Source organism: Cervus elaphus, chromosome 26 (genome assembly GCF_910594005.1).
Source record: "Cervus elaphus chromosome 26, mCerEla1.1, whole genome shotgun sequence".
In the NCBI taxonomy this organism is placed as follows: Eukaryota; Metazoa; Chordata; class Mammalia; order Artiodactyla; family Cervidae; genus Cervus; species Cervus elaphus.
Window position 1 is genome coordinate 20,419,540 of NC_057840.1, and position 14,973 is coordinate 20,434,512.

Below are 14,973 nucleotides of genomic sequence, written 5' to 3' on the forward strand. Positions count from 1 at the left end.
AAATGGATGATTGGTGAATTAAGAAAGATTTAGAATAAAGGAATGAGAGGGCTGATTAGTCAGAAAAAGGAAAGGAGAAGGAGTCCAAAGTTTCCACCTGAAAAATGGTAATGTGAATATCAAGAGTAAAATACAGAAACTCCTTTCAGGAAACTCAACCTCACTCATGGCAATGATCACAGTTCAGTCACATATATGACAACAAGTGGCTAGCGTATATTAGGCTGGTGCAAAAGTAATTGCGGTTGGTCTTTGTTGATCTTTGCCTTTTGATACTGGAATACATTCTTAAATGAGGGTTATGTTATACATGGTCTAAATGCATATTTCTCACTTTATATTTTTTTGCCAATGACTTATTGCTTGCTGTTATTTTATTTTAGATTATGGAAATGATGTTAGACAAAAAGCAAATTTAAGCGATTTTCTAATTCGAGTTCAAAGCGGATGGAAAGGCAGCAGAACCACGTCCGTAATGCATCTTGCCCAGGAACTGCTAACGGACATACAGCGCAGTGGGGGTTCAGGAGGTTTTGCAGACAAGAGCCTTGAAGATGAGGAGTGCAGGGGCCGGCATCGGAAGCTGACCACCACCAACTGAGAGGGTCATCAACGCTGACCCTCTTACAACCACACGGGCCAAAGAACTCAACGTGGACCATTCTATGGCTGTTCAACATTTCAAGCAAACTGGAAAGGTGAAAAAGCTCCGTGAGTGAGTGCCTCATGAGCTGACTGAAATGAAAAAATTGTCATTTTGAAGCACCGTCTTATTCTATGCAGCAACAACGAACCACTTCTTCATCACATCATGATGTGCAACAAAAAGTGGGCTGTATACGACAACTGGTGAGGACCAGCTCAGTGGCTGGATCAAAAAGAAGCTCCAAAGCACTTCCCAAAGTCAAACTTGCACCAGAAAAAGGTCATGGTCGCTGTTTGGTTGTCTGCTGCCCAGCTGATCCACCACAGCTTTCCAAATCCCGGTGAAACCCCTACATATGAGAAGTATGCCCAGCAAATCGATGAGATGAGCCAAAAACTGCAATGCCTGCAGCCAATTCTGGTCCACAGGAAGGGCCCAATTCTTCTCCATGACAATGCCCAAAGACACGTCATACAACCAATGCTTCAAAAGTTGAACGAATTGGGCTACAAAGTTTTGCTTCATTTGCCATTTTCACCTGACCTCTCATCAACCGACTACCATTTCTTCAAGCATCTCAACAACTTTCTGCAGGGAAAATACTTCAACCAAGAGGAAGCAGAAAATGCTTTCCAAGAATTTTTTGAACCCTGAATTATGGACTTTTTTATGCTACAGGAATAAACAAACATTTCTCTTTGGTAAAAATGTATTGATTGTAATGGTTCCTACTTTGATTAATAAATATGTGTTTGAGCCTAGTTATAATGATTTAAAATTCACAGTCTGAAACCACATTTACATTTGTACCAACCTAATATAGCCTCTTGATGAAAGTGAAAGAAGAGAGTGAAAAAGGGCTTAAAGCTCAACATTCAGAAAACTAAGATCATGGCATCTGGTCCCATCACCTCATGGGAAATAGATGGGGAGACAGTGGAAACAGCGTCAGACTTTATTTTTTGGGGCTCCAAAATCACTGCAGATGGTGACCGTAGCCATGAAATTAAAAGACGCTTACTCTTGGAAGGAAAGTTATGACCAACCTAGATAACATATTAAAAAGCAGAGACATTACTTTGCCAACAAAGGTCCGTCTGGTCAAGGCTATGGTTTTTCCAGTGGTCATGTATGGATGTGAGAGTTGGACTGTGAAGAAAGCTGAGCGCTGAAAAATTGATGCTTTTGAACTGTGGTGTTGGAGAAGACTCTTGAGAGTCCCTTGGACTGCCAGGAGATCCAACCAGTCCATCCTAAAGGAGCTCAGTCCTGGGTGTTCATTGGAGGGACTGATGCTGAAGCTGAAACTCCAGTACTTTGGGCACCTCATGTGAAGAGTTGACTCATTGGAAAAGACCCTGATGCTGGGAGGGATTGGGGGCAGGAGGAGAAGGGGACGACAGAGGATGAGATGGCTGGAGGGCATCACCGGCTCAATGGACAAGAGTTTGAGTAAACTCTGGGAGTTAGTGATGGACAGGGAGGCCTGGCGTGCTGTGATACATGGGGTCACAAAGAGTCGGACACGACTGAGTGACTGAACTGAACTGAACTGAATATATCTCACTATACAAGTGTGAAGCTGAAAAACTTGTCTAAGATTAGATTTCATATTTCAGAGCCACAAAAACTACAATAGCTATTTAACTTTGCCTAAACTCTCAGAAATTTTGTATTTGATCTTTTTTATAAAAAAAGATGTATTATGCAAATAACTTCTATAAATCTTTAAAATATAAAAAAGACAAATCAAGCATTTGTTATCACATCAATTGTAAAGCTTTGGTAAAAAGGTAAACATCAGAATATCTATAAAATACAAATTCAGTGATCTGGCAGGTAAACATCAGAATATCTATAATATACAAATTCAGGGATCTGGCATGTACTCTGGCTATGTTACAATGACATTATGTAGTTTTCATGTTCATTAAATCAGTAAGATCTCACTTTAATTTCCTATAGTTTATGGTTTTCAGTTGCTTTCTTGTTATTTTTCAGTAACTTAATTATTTTACTTTAAAAATTAACCCACTGGGCAAATGTCACAGTATAGTTTACAACTAAATTTAGTAGGTTCTTAAACAAAATACAAACACACACACAGAGAAATGTGACTAAAAAGAGGAAAAACATACAGCAAATCTTCTATTTTTAATGGATGGGAGGAAAAGGTTGAAAATTGTAAAGTAAGAATCATATACACCATATAAATATTCTATAAAATAGCTTCTCACAAAATAAATGTCTATAAAATAGTGCATAAATTTAAGCTCATTCAAATCATCAGATTCAGATGAAGAGAAATGCTTGCATTCATATTTTCTCTTCAGAGGGTATCAGGAGAAATCTCAATGTAGACCATGATACTAAGTGCCTAATCTTATGCATGAAGATTATTCATTAAGTATATTAACATTCACTTGAGTTGATAAAAATGATGTTCAAATTAGTAAAGAATAAATATGCAGAATGAGCTTCCCAGGTGGCTCGAACGGTAAAGAATCCACCTGCCAATGCAGAAGACATGAGATGTGGGTTCAATCCTCGGGTTGGGAAGATCCCCTGGAGGAGGGCATGGCAACCCACTCCAGTATTCTTGCCTGGAGAATCAATCCCATGGACAGAGGAGCCTGGTGGACTATAGTCCATAGGGTCAGAAAGAGTATGGATACAACTGAAGTGACTTAGCACATACACACAAATATGTAGAATATACTTTAAGTTATGAACATGGTTAGAAACAGTTTACTAATTCAAGTGATATTATTGAAGAAATATAGGCACTTTTATTATAAGTACAGATATGCTTCAGTCTTCAACAAGTAGATTAAGTCAAATCACTGGAGAATCACTCAGTAAAACCCTCATATTGGTTATTAAAAAAACATCTTGTATTTTAATGTACCATCAAACACCAGCTTTAGAGAATCCAATTACTAATGACAACAAAAATTATCTAACAAATGAAATCTCTTCTTTGTGGAAGGGAATATAAAATAGTGATGATGTGTTAAAGAAAAAAAATCCATGTGATCAAGGTCTTTTTCCCAGTGTCCAGAAAAATCCAAATATTAAAACAGTCCCATTTCCAGTGGTTTTATGTGGGCTGGTACTTATACAGAAAGCCAAAGTTTCAAAAGTTAAGTAGGTTCTAGTTGGATTATTTATATTTGAGGTATTGTTCAAAAACTTGTCTTCTAATTACTTCAACTTAATGTCTTTTTTGGCATGCTTCTCAAAATTCTCTTTTGAGAATCCACGTTTGCCTCTCTGACATGCTATTTTCTCTATCATCACTTAACCATCATCACAACACATTTTATTAAATCATGTCTTAAAATAAGAATTTCCTCCATTCCTTTGGCCACAGTGCAAACTGTATAATTTCAAACTTAAAAAGAATCCCCCCTAGAATCTCGTGATATTTATCTCACAGTACCTTATGGATTTCAAAGTATTAAAAATACCCTTCAGATCCTTACAATTCTATGAAGTAGAAAAAGCATCTGAAGAGAAAGTAGAGACATTATACTGGGAGAGAGAAGCTACCCCAGGTAACAACTGTGAAGTGGCAGAGGTAGCGTTCAGGCCCACCCTTCTGGCCTTCTGACCCCAGGTTGAGTGCTTTCCCCCCCAAAACACACAAGCACTGGATTCAGAAGAGTGGCTGGTTAGCAGCATACGGCGAATTTAAGGACATCTGTCTACAGAAAATCAGTTAATTCTGTAAATTATCTATGGTAGTGAATTTAATTCCTTTCACCAACCCACACCTGAACTTAAGCCTTAGAATTCCGGAGATCTGAAATCAGAATTCAATGAAACATTCTTTTTCAATGAATAGTTTGAAGTTCATTAAGTAATACTAACAGAAAATTCTGCCAACTCTGGTAGTATGAAAGAGGACTTTGAACTCATTCTACCTTCCTTAAAATGGAAACTCCCTTTTACCATCACCTGTGTTTGAGTTATTCTAACCTAATTTTTGCGTAAATGTTTTCTTTTTCTCCCTTTGAAATACAAGAACCATCATTTCCAGTTTACATGTAATCTGCCTTCGACAATGGGTTTATATAAGGATATCACAGACTCTCTGGTGAAATTATGACACACAAATAATAGATTTCAGTTACATTATTTAAAAAATCTTGCACTTCTCTATAAGAAATTACACAGAAGAACTATACAAAACAGATCTTAATGACCCAGATAACCATGATGGTGTGATCATTCACCTAGAGCCAGACATCCTGGAATGTGAAGTCAAGCGGGCCTTAGATTTCAGTACATTATTTAAAAAATTGGGCACTTCTCTAAAATGTTACACAAAAGAATACACAGAAGAACTATACAAAACAGATTTTAATGACCTGTATATTGTCAAATATTTAACTTATATGCAGAGTACATCATGAGAAACACTGGGCTGGAAGAAGCACAAGCTGGAATCAAGATTGTTGGGAGAAATATCAATAACCTCAGATATGCAGATGACACCACCCTTATGGCAGAAAGTGAAGAAGAATTAAAAAGCCTCTTGATGAAAATGAAAGAGGAGAGTGAAAAAGTTGGCTTAAAACTCAATATTCAGAAAACTAAGATCATGGCATCCGATCCCATCACTTCATGGCAAACAGATGGGGAGACAGCAGAAACAGTAGTTGACTTTATTTTTCTGGGCTCCAAAATCACTGTAGATGATGACTGAAACCAAGAAATTAAAAGATGCTTACTCCTTGGAAGGAAAGTTATGACAAATCTAGATAGCATACTGAAAAGCAGAGACATTACTTTGTCAACAAAGGTCCGTCTAATCAAGGCTACGGTTTTTCCAGTGGTCATGTATGAGAGTTGGACTATAAAGAAAGCTGAGCACCGAAGAATTGATGCTTTTGAACTGTGGTGTTGGAGAAGACTTGAGAATTCCTTGGGCTGGAAGGAGATCCAACCAGTCCATCTTAAAGGAGATCAGTCCTGGGTGTTCATTGGAAGGACCGATGTTGAAGCTGAAACTCCAATACTTTGGCCACCTGATGCGAAAAGCTGACCCATTTGAAAAGACCCTGATGCTGGGAAAGATTGAGGGCAGGAGAAGGGGATGACAGAGGATAAGATGGTTGGATGGTATCACTGACTCAATGGACATGGGTTTGGGTGGACTTTGGGAGTTGGTGATGGACAGGGAGGCCTGGCGTGCTGCGATTCATGGGGTTGCAAAGAGTTGGACACGACTGAGCGAGTGAACTGAACTGAACTCATATAATTTGCTGCATGCTCATTTGCCTTCCCAACCAGATGGTAAGCTCCCTAAGGACAGAGACTGTCTTATTTAGTCCATATATTTAAGTAACGACCTTAAGCAAAGTAGTTACTTAGAATGATTTTAGAATAAGTAAAGATAGTATTCCAGAAACTCTAAAGAAAACAAACCAAAGAAGAAACAAATACCTCTCTAGCAGTCTCCATTACCCAGAACTCACCTGGAATGAGGTCAATAGAAGTGACAGCAGACCATAAACCCACCCCGGCTCTAATCTTCCAGCATATAAACTCACTTATATATAATATGTATTGAATCAAGGTCTCTTCTTAAGCCTCTGGCATGAAGGCCAATAGGCCCATACTGACTAGTTCTGTGTAAATCGTATTTCTTTATACTGTACAGAGTGAAAGATCTACACGTAAGACTTCATATTTAGACAGCTTTTCAGTAAGATTTTTATTTTTAAACATCCTGTCTATATTATTTTCATAGTCCTTCATTTCAGAGTCTAATAGATTATTTGTACGGTCAAGAACACTTAACTATTGTCCCCCTCACAGAATTTTTAAGACAGAAACTCACCAAATCCAGAGCCCTCATTTACCTGCAGGGATGAAAAAAACTGAAGCTTAAAGAAACCGCTAAAAATTCTAGTCATTCAGAAGTGGAGCCAAGTGTAGAAACTAGTTCACTGCACCTAGTGCAGGATTTTTTTCCACAAAGATTGGCTTCTTAACGAATAAGATGGATTTGGCCACTTTGCAATGGACTACATACTCTGCTTTTGTAAGTTTTTTATACAATGACATCTCAACAAATTTCTCTTTTTGGCTGTGAAGCAGGTGTCATCCTAGTTCCTTGACCAGAGACTGAACCTGTGTCCCCAGCATTGGAAGCCTGAAGTCTTAGCCACTGGACTGCCACGGAAGTCTCTCAACAAATTTTATAGGAAAGATATGCCTTAAAATGAGAATAACTAAAGATCAAGCAAAGCAGTCCTACCAGGTATTACATGGCTTAATGGTCATGCTCCTGGGACAGTGCTCACATCGAGGGATATGCAAGATTTAAAGTCCCACTCAAGGCTTATATGACCATGAAAGCTGAAGGTAAATGAAGTGAATCAGAGGTAAAATTGTGAAGTTTGCAAAGCTTGCCTTTATCATATCTGGTTTTCCTTTTATTCTTTATCTTTAACTTTTATCTGTTAGAGTGGTAATCACTCTTCCATTTCAAAGCCTTCCTATCTATCCTCTCTGCTCTTTCAGTTTACAGAAAAAGAAAGAATTTTGTATCTATTATCTACACCTTGTTGGCCGATAAACTTAAGACACTACTTGAATGAACTTTAATCAATCTGCTAACTTGATGAGACTTACGTTTTACACTCTTAATCCTGAAATGTGGAAGGCAAGATTTGTTCCAGGAACAATTTTAGACCTCAGCAGAAAGATAGGCGTCAAGTGGTGGAGCCAGATTCCCTCCTCCCTCCTACTCACTAAAATGACGTGGTCTGAAGGCAAACCAAGTGTCAAGCGAGGGTGCAGAGAATACATCTGTAGGAAGCACACATGCTATGCCCTCCACTATACACAAGAAGAGCAAAACTACTGCTCAAACTTATGGCAAATATCTGACACACGAGAAATTTAAAACTTCTAAGGTTCGGGACGATCGTTAATTACCAGAGTGACTTAAAATTAGAACTCAAAGTATTTTTTCAAAGCTAGTGTACACACTAATCATGTTTACAATATAAGTATGTTACATTCACAAAGTATCTAATGCTTATAGAGTGTTTTCATACGTGCTTTGTGACTTGATCTTCAACAATATATAATGCAAACATCATTCCCAGTTTTCAAATGAAGATCCTAACTTTTGCAGATAACAAGGATAATGAAAGACACAGCCAGGACTGAACATAAGAGCTCTTGATCCAGGTATTTTCCTACTGTAACATGTGACAGAATGAAAAGGCAAAAAGACAGGACACAGAAAGATGAACTCCCCAGGTCGGTAGGTGCCCAATATGCTACTGGAGATCAGGGGAGAAATAACTTCAGAAGGAATGAAGGGATGGAGAAAGAGCAAAAACAAGACCCAGCTGTGGATGTGACTGGTGATAGAAGCAAGGTCCAATACTGTAAAGAGCAATATTGTATAGGAACCTGGAATGTTAGGTCCATGAATCAAGGCAAACTGGAAGCGGTCAAACAGGAGATGGCAAGAGTGAACGTCAACATTCTAGGAATCAGCGAACTAACATGGACTGGAAGGAGTGAATTTGACTCAGATGACCATTATATCTATTACTGTGGGCAGGAACCCTTAGAAGAAATGGAGTAGCCATCATACTCAACGAAAGAGTCCGAAATGCAGTACTTGGATGCAATCTCAAAAACGACAATGATCTCTGTTCGTTTCCAAGGCAAACCATTCAATATCACAGTAATTCAAGTCTATGCCTCAACAGTAATGCTGAAGAAGCTGAAGTTGAACGGTTCTATGAAGACCTACAAGACCTTTTAGAACTACCACCCAATAAAGATGTCCTTTTCATTATAGGGGACTGGAATGCAAAAGTAGGAAGTCAGGAAACACCTGGAGTAACAGGCAAATTTGGCCTATGAGTACAGAATGAAGCAGGGCAAAGAGTTCTGCCAAGAGAACCCACTGGTCATAGCAAACACCCTCTTTCAACAACACAAGAGAAGACTCTACACATGGACATCACCAGATGGCCAATACTGAAATAAGACTGATTCTATTCTTTGCAGCCAAAGATGAAGAAGCTCTATACAGTCAGCAAAAACAAGACCAGGAGCTGACTGTGGCTCAGATCATGAACTCCTTACTGTCAAATTCAGACTTAAATTGAAGAAAGTGGGGAAAACCATGAGACCATTCAGGTATGACCTAAATCAAATCCCTTATGACTATACAGTGGATGTGAGAAATAAATTTAAGGGACTAGATCTGATAGACAGAGTTTTGTGACATTGTACAGGAGACAGGGATCAAGACCATCCCCATGGAAAAGAAATGCAAAAAAGCAAAATGGCTGTCTGAGGAAGTCTTACAAATAGCTATGAAAAGAAGGGAAGCAAAAAGCGAATGAGAAAAGGAAAGATATACCCATTTGAATGCAGAGTTCCAAAGAATAGCAAGGAGGGATCAGAAAGCCTTTCTCAGCTATCAATGCAAAGAAATAGAGGAAAACAATAGAATGGGAAAGACTAGAGATCTCTTCAAGAAAACTACAGATATCAAGAGATATCTTTCATGCAAAGATGGGCTCAATAAAGGACAGAAATAGCATGGACCTGACAGAAATAGAAGCTATTAAGAAGAGGTGGCAAGAATACACAGAAGAACTGTACAAAAAAGATCTTCACAACCCAGTTACTCACGATGGTGTGATCACTCACTTAGAGCCAGACAGCCTGGCATGTCAAGTCAAGTGGGCCTTAGGAAGCATCACTATGAACAAGGCTAGTGGAGGTGATGGGATTCCAGTTGAGCTATTTCAAATCCTGAAAGATGATGCTGTGAAAGTGTTGCACTCAATATGCCAGCAAATTTGGAAAACTCAGCAGTGGCCACAGGACTGGAAAAGGTCCATTTTCATTCCAATCCCAAAGAAAGGCAATGCCAAAGAATGCTCAAACTACTGCACAATTGCACTCATCTCACATGCTAGCGAAGTAATGCTCAAAATTCTCCAAACCAGGCTTCAGCAATATAGGAACCGTGAACTTCCAGATGTTCAAGATGGTTTTAGAAAAGGCAGAGGAACCAGAGATCAAATTGCCAACATCTGTTGGATCATCGAAAATGCAAGAGAGTTCCAGAAAAACATCTACTTCTGCTTTATTGACTATGCCAAAGCCTTTGACTGTGTGGATCATAATAAACTGTGGAAAATTCTGAAAGAGATGGGAATACCAGACCACCTGACCTGCCTCTTGAGAAACCTATATGCAGGTCAGGAAGCAACAGTTAGAACTGGACATGGAACAACAGACTGGTTCCAAATGGGAAAAGGAGTACATCAAGGATGTATATTGTCACCCTGCTTATTTAACTTATATGCAGGGTACATCATAAGAAATGCTGGGCTGGATGAAGCATAAGCTGGAATCAAGATTGCTGGAAGAAATATCAATAACCTCAGATATGCAGATGACACCACCCTTAAGGCAGAAAGTGAAGACCTAAAGAGCCTCTTGATGAAAGTGAAAGAGGAGACTGAAAAAGTTGGCTTAAAGCTCAACATTCAGAAAACTAAGATCATGGCATTCAGTCCCATCACTTCATGGCAAATAGATGGGGAAACAGTGGCAGACTTTATTTTTCTGGGCTCCAAAATCACTGCAGATGGTGACTGCAGCTGTGAAATTAAAAGATGCTTACTCCTTGGAAGAAAGGTTATGACCAACCTAGACAGTATATTAAAAAGCAGAGACATAACTTTGCCAAAAAAGGTTCGTCTAGTCAAGGCTATGGTTTTTCCAGTAGTCATGTATGGATGTGAGAGCTGGACTATAAAGAAAGCTGAGCGCCGAAGAATTGATGCTTTTGAACTGTGGTGTTGGAGAAGACTCTTGAGAGTCCCTTGGACTGCAAGGAGATCTAACCAGTCCATCTTAAAGGAGATCAGTCCTGGGTATTCATTGGAAGGACTAATGTTGAAGCTGAAACTCCAATACTTTGGCCGCCTGATGCAAAGAGCTGACTCATTTGAAAAGACCCTGATGCTGGGAAAGATTGAGGGCAGGGGGAGAAAGGGACGACAGAGGATGAGATGGTTGGATGGCATCACCGGCTCAATGGACATGGGTTTGAGTAAACTCTGGGAGTTGGTGATGGACACGGAGGCCTGGTATGCTGTGGTTCATGGGGTCGCAAAGAGTCGGACATGACTGAGCGACTGAACTGAACTAACATGTAACTCAGTGATATTACATTAACTTCATATGTAAACTCCAAATACCTTCAAAGTAGAAAAGTAATATTGTTCCTAAATTTCTAAATAAATTAAGCTGATCTTTTCAAGCTCGGGTTTCTTCTTCTCCTCTCTGTCAAGAACACCTGTTCTGTGACTCTCAGTTCTCTCATCTTTCTGAAAGGTTTCCATAGTAGGAAAAAAATACTATAAAATACCAAAAGCTAACGTTAGAAGCAGACATCTTTCAATACCAAAAATACACACTTCTCACCTCGATGCTTTTTCTTTGAGATTCTTTGAAAATATTATTCAAATTAATTTAAAATATTCGCCTAAAAATTTGCAATTGTATAGTTTGTTTCAACTCTGTGATTGATATACATTTTAATAACTAGTTACTTTGCATTTTTGTTAATTTTCCAGTTTTGAAGAAACGTGATGTTTTGGCAGGATGCATCCTGTTTCTACCAAAATGCATTTTACCTGGACTTTCTTTGAAATGAATTATAAAATCTGATTATCCATAAACTACGGTTCCTTTACCCAAAGGAAACTGAATCAGATTTAAATCTCATGTTTTGTGACTTTTCAATTATTATCTGCTCACAAGAATAGAGGATGAGAGTCTCTACCATTAAAGTTACCAAATTCAAATTTGCTTTTGAAATAATCTAGTAATTTTTAAAGAAAAAAATGCTGGAATATAATTCACCAAGTGTGAAAACTGACCGTTTTAACGTTATGAGCAGTACTTCTGAAGTGAAATGCATGACATCCATTAAAAAATAGAATCTGAACATTTACAGAATAGTCAAAGTAAGAAAGGAGCTCACCGGTTTGAGTGAAACCAAACTGACGCAGAATCTGATGAGCGTCCAGCATGTTTGATTGTTTTGACTTAGACTGCTGTGAGGCGGCTGATGTCGAAGTGAATGAGAGATTTTTGTTGACCTGTAATAGGAAAGGCAAATCAGAAACGAAAGCGTAATTTCCTGGGTTACTGATGCAAATAGTGGATGAGAAATATTTGCTTACGATGCAAACCGGGGAACATGTCAAAAGGAGTGACAATGATTTATATGCTTAGTTTTTAAGAGTTTACAAAACTCCACAGTTTTTACAATCTGCCTTACTTTGAAAACAAGTTTGCTTATCATGGAACTGACTTTATTAGTATCTTAGAGTGGTCTTAAAAGTTATGCCAAAAAAAAAAAAATGCAAAAAATAAGTGACTCCTTGACTGCTTCAATTAAGAAAGAGTTTTAAAATGTTTCACATCCACATTTCCTTAGCATTTTTGAAAGAACAGGTACTTCCTTTTCAGATACTGTACAGAAAACACCTGTAATGTTCATATTTATATGTATCATGGTGACATAGATAACACATTGCAACTTAACTTGCCAAGTGAAATAGTTTCTACTGTATCAAAAAATTTTATTCTTAAGACAGTTTTCAAAAGACAACTCAAAGAATGAACAAGCAAATTTCTATAAGTAAATACAATGTTCTACAGCACAAAAATTCTACTATAATTGTCCAAGTACAATGGTCTGTACTCAAATGAAATGAAATGCATAACAAGTGCAACATTGTAACTACATTGTAACATTGTAAGTGTATGAAAAATACACTTCACAGAAAAAGGCTTAAATGTTTAGTAAATTAGTAAGTTCCTCTTGCAATTCAGATAATTTCAGCAGCGATCTAGTCTCTTTTTCATTATTAATAAATCAATCATTACATCTTATTATTTTTTATCACTTTCAGAAAGCATGATAAAATGTGATCGAATTTTGAAAAAATGGAAATGTTTAAATTTCTAATTTTCTGTAAAAAAGTAATCTGTTAATTAACAAATGGTTAAAAATGACAGTTTATGGTATGTAAATATTAGTGTAGGAAAGTAGCTTCTTTCTCTCTCTTTTTTGAAATAATCAAAACTACACAGAGGACTTCCACTGTATTAGTATTTAAAAATTCCCTTTTGATGTTCTATACATAGAACAACAGTACTGGGTTGTGGTTACATGCCCTTTATCTGACTCATTATTTACATAATATTTGTAAATGCTTCTCTTCTTTCAAATAGTGACAGTAAATGGTATATCAGATTAAGTTTTTCTTTTGAAAGAAAGATATTTTTGTGAAAAAGTCAATTAAGATCATGTGTGAGTATAGCTCTAAGGTTCCTAAACTATTGTGGTATCATCTTATGAAAAATAAAAATATTTTTCAAAGTAGTTACTAGATGGGGTCAAATACTACATCAATGCTAAGAAAAAATATCCAGCTAGAAAAATTCTATAAGGAGCCATTATTAAACAGTGACCAAAATTAAAGTTGACTATTTACATTGATACAACAGCTAAAGTAACAATGAAATCACCTAAGATCATTGAATTTCATTTTCCAACTTTAAATGGAGATAATAAAATAAACTTCAAAGGAAATGTGCTTGAAGACTAGTAACAATGAATTGGTATTAAAACACAGGCTAACCTTAAAGCACTAAATAACATTAATGAAATAGATTAAACATAGTATGCTCCCAAAGGGGACCCTAAAGTTCTATACAAATTATATAAATATTAGTTATTATTATTAACATCACTACAAGCAAGGGTAATTAGAAATATGTAATGCAGTAAGATGATGCAGTAAAATTTTCAGAATGCTGTGCTTTTATATGGAAGTACTATATACACAATGTCATATTTATCACTTAACTATTTAATTCACTTCTCTTTTTTAGAATCATTTTTCAGTTTTACTTCTGTGTTCTTGAAAATTTTAATCCTACCTATCAAACATAGCATTTTGAAATCTGGTGCAAAAAAACAGGTGTATGCTGGACACGCACATGTGCACACACACACACACATACACACAAATTTGCTTTTCAGTCTTCCTCTTCAGAAAATAACTTGTGCTAAAGCAAAAAATGAATACCAAGAAAGCTCAAATAGGATACTTGAATGGCTCCACTCAAACTGAAAGACTTGCCACTTTTTCTAAGTAAAATGCTGTTTTAAAAAATTCAACTATGATCTATAATTACATGTTTTTTCTAAGCATTTCTACACTTCTGCCCTCTCTTGACATATCTTTAGAAACTATTCAAATGCTCGTGAAGTGATGAGCGGCAACATAACAGGGAGGATAACTCAGTTTCTAAAGTATGGGATAATTGTTAATCACTATAGTGATCTGAAATTAGAACTCAAAGTATTTTCAAAGAGAGCTTACACATATTCACTAGTTCATTTAAAGGAAGAAAAATAATAACAACCATTATATAGAGTGAAGCAATATCTATTTTTGAAACATATGCTGTGGAAAAGAATTGCTTAATAATTTTACAACAACAGAAAGGTTGGCTAAGATAGTCTACCCTACAACAATCTATCTTCTTTTTACAAAACACTTTTCTGCTTGCTTCATGCAAAAACCACAGTCTGCCAAAGTCAGTTTAATACCTCCATACTGTGGAAAATGCAAAGCACAAAAATTTAATAAAATTCATAATGGAAGAAAAGAAAAAAACAACCACCTAGAACTGCCAAGTTAATCACAAAAACTGTTTTGCCTGCTCTTTCAGGGTATAAACAGTTTTGAGTAAAATATGCAAATACCAATTCTCTAGGAGGGGTTAATTTTCATGTTAAAAAAAGTCATTGCTCTAACCTGAAGTTGAATGCACAAAGCTAAACAGGCTAGCAACAGTTTACATTTTAGTGATTAAATTGTAAAACCATTGGGAGATATGTAACACTCATTTCCACATATACTTACAAGTCTAATCGTTTTAGCTGACTTTATATGCTTTATTCACCTGAAGAATTGTTTTCAAAGTTTCAACTTGTGAAGACACTTCAAACTTGCTTTTAATGATAACAGAAAAGATATTAACACTGTTTATACACTTATGTTAACAAATGTGTCCCCCTTCTTCTGGACATCTATTTTTTTAAAACTAAATTTGAACAACAATGCAGATAACACTTTAATTTGAAGACACTTCTAAAACCAGCACCTAGGAAATTTTTTGTTGCAAATTATATGTCTGCTGTAAAAATTAAAATCCCAGTATTACAAAACAAGTTAAAC

The 14,973-nt window shown here is 36.8% G+C and overlaps 1 protein-coding gene across 8 annotated transcripts in view; it reads right to left on the reverse strand.

Moving 5' to 3' along the window:
* Positions 1-14,973, reverse strand: part of AHI1 (Abelson helper integration site 1) — a 211,748-nt gene that overhangs the window by 96,898 nt on the left and 99,877 nt on the right. For all 8 annotated transcript variants that reach the window (XM_043888069.1, XM_043888072.1, XM_043888070.1 and 5 more), the window contains one exon: positions 11,697-11,814. In XM_043888069.1, the coding sequence (XP_043744004.1) occupies positions 11,697-11,814 (118 nt within the window). The remainder of the gene's footprint in view (positions 1-11,696; positions 11,815-14,973) is intronic.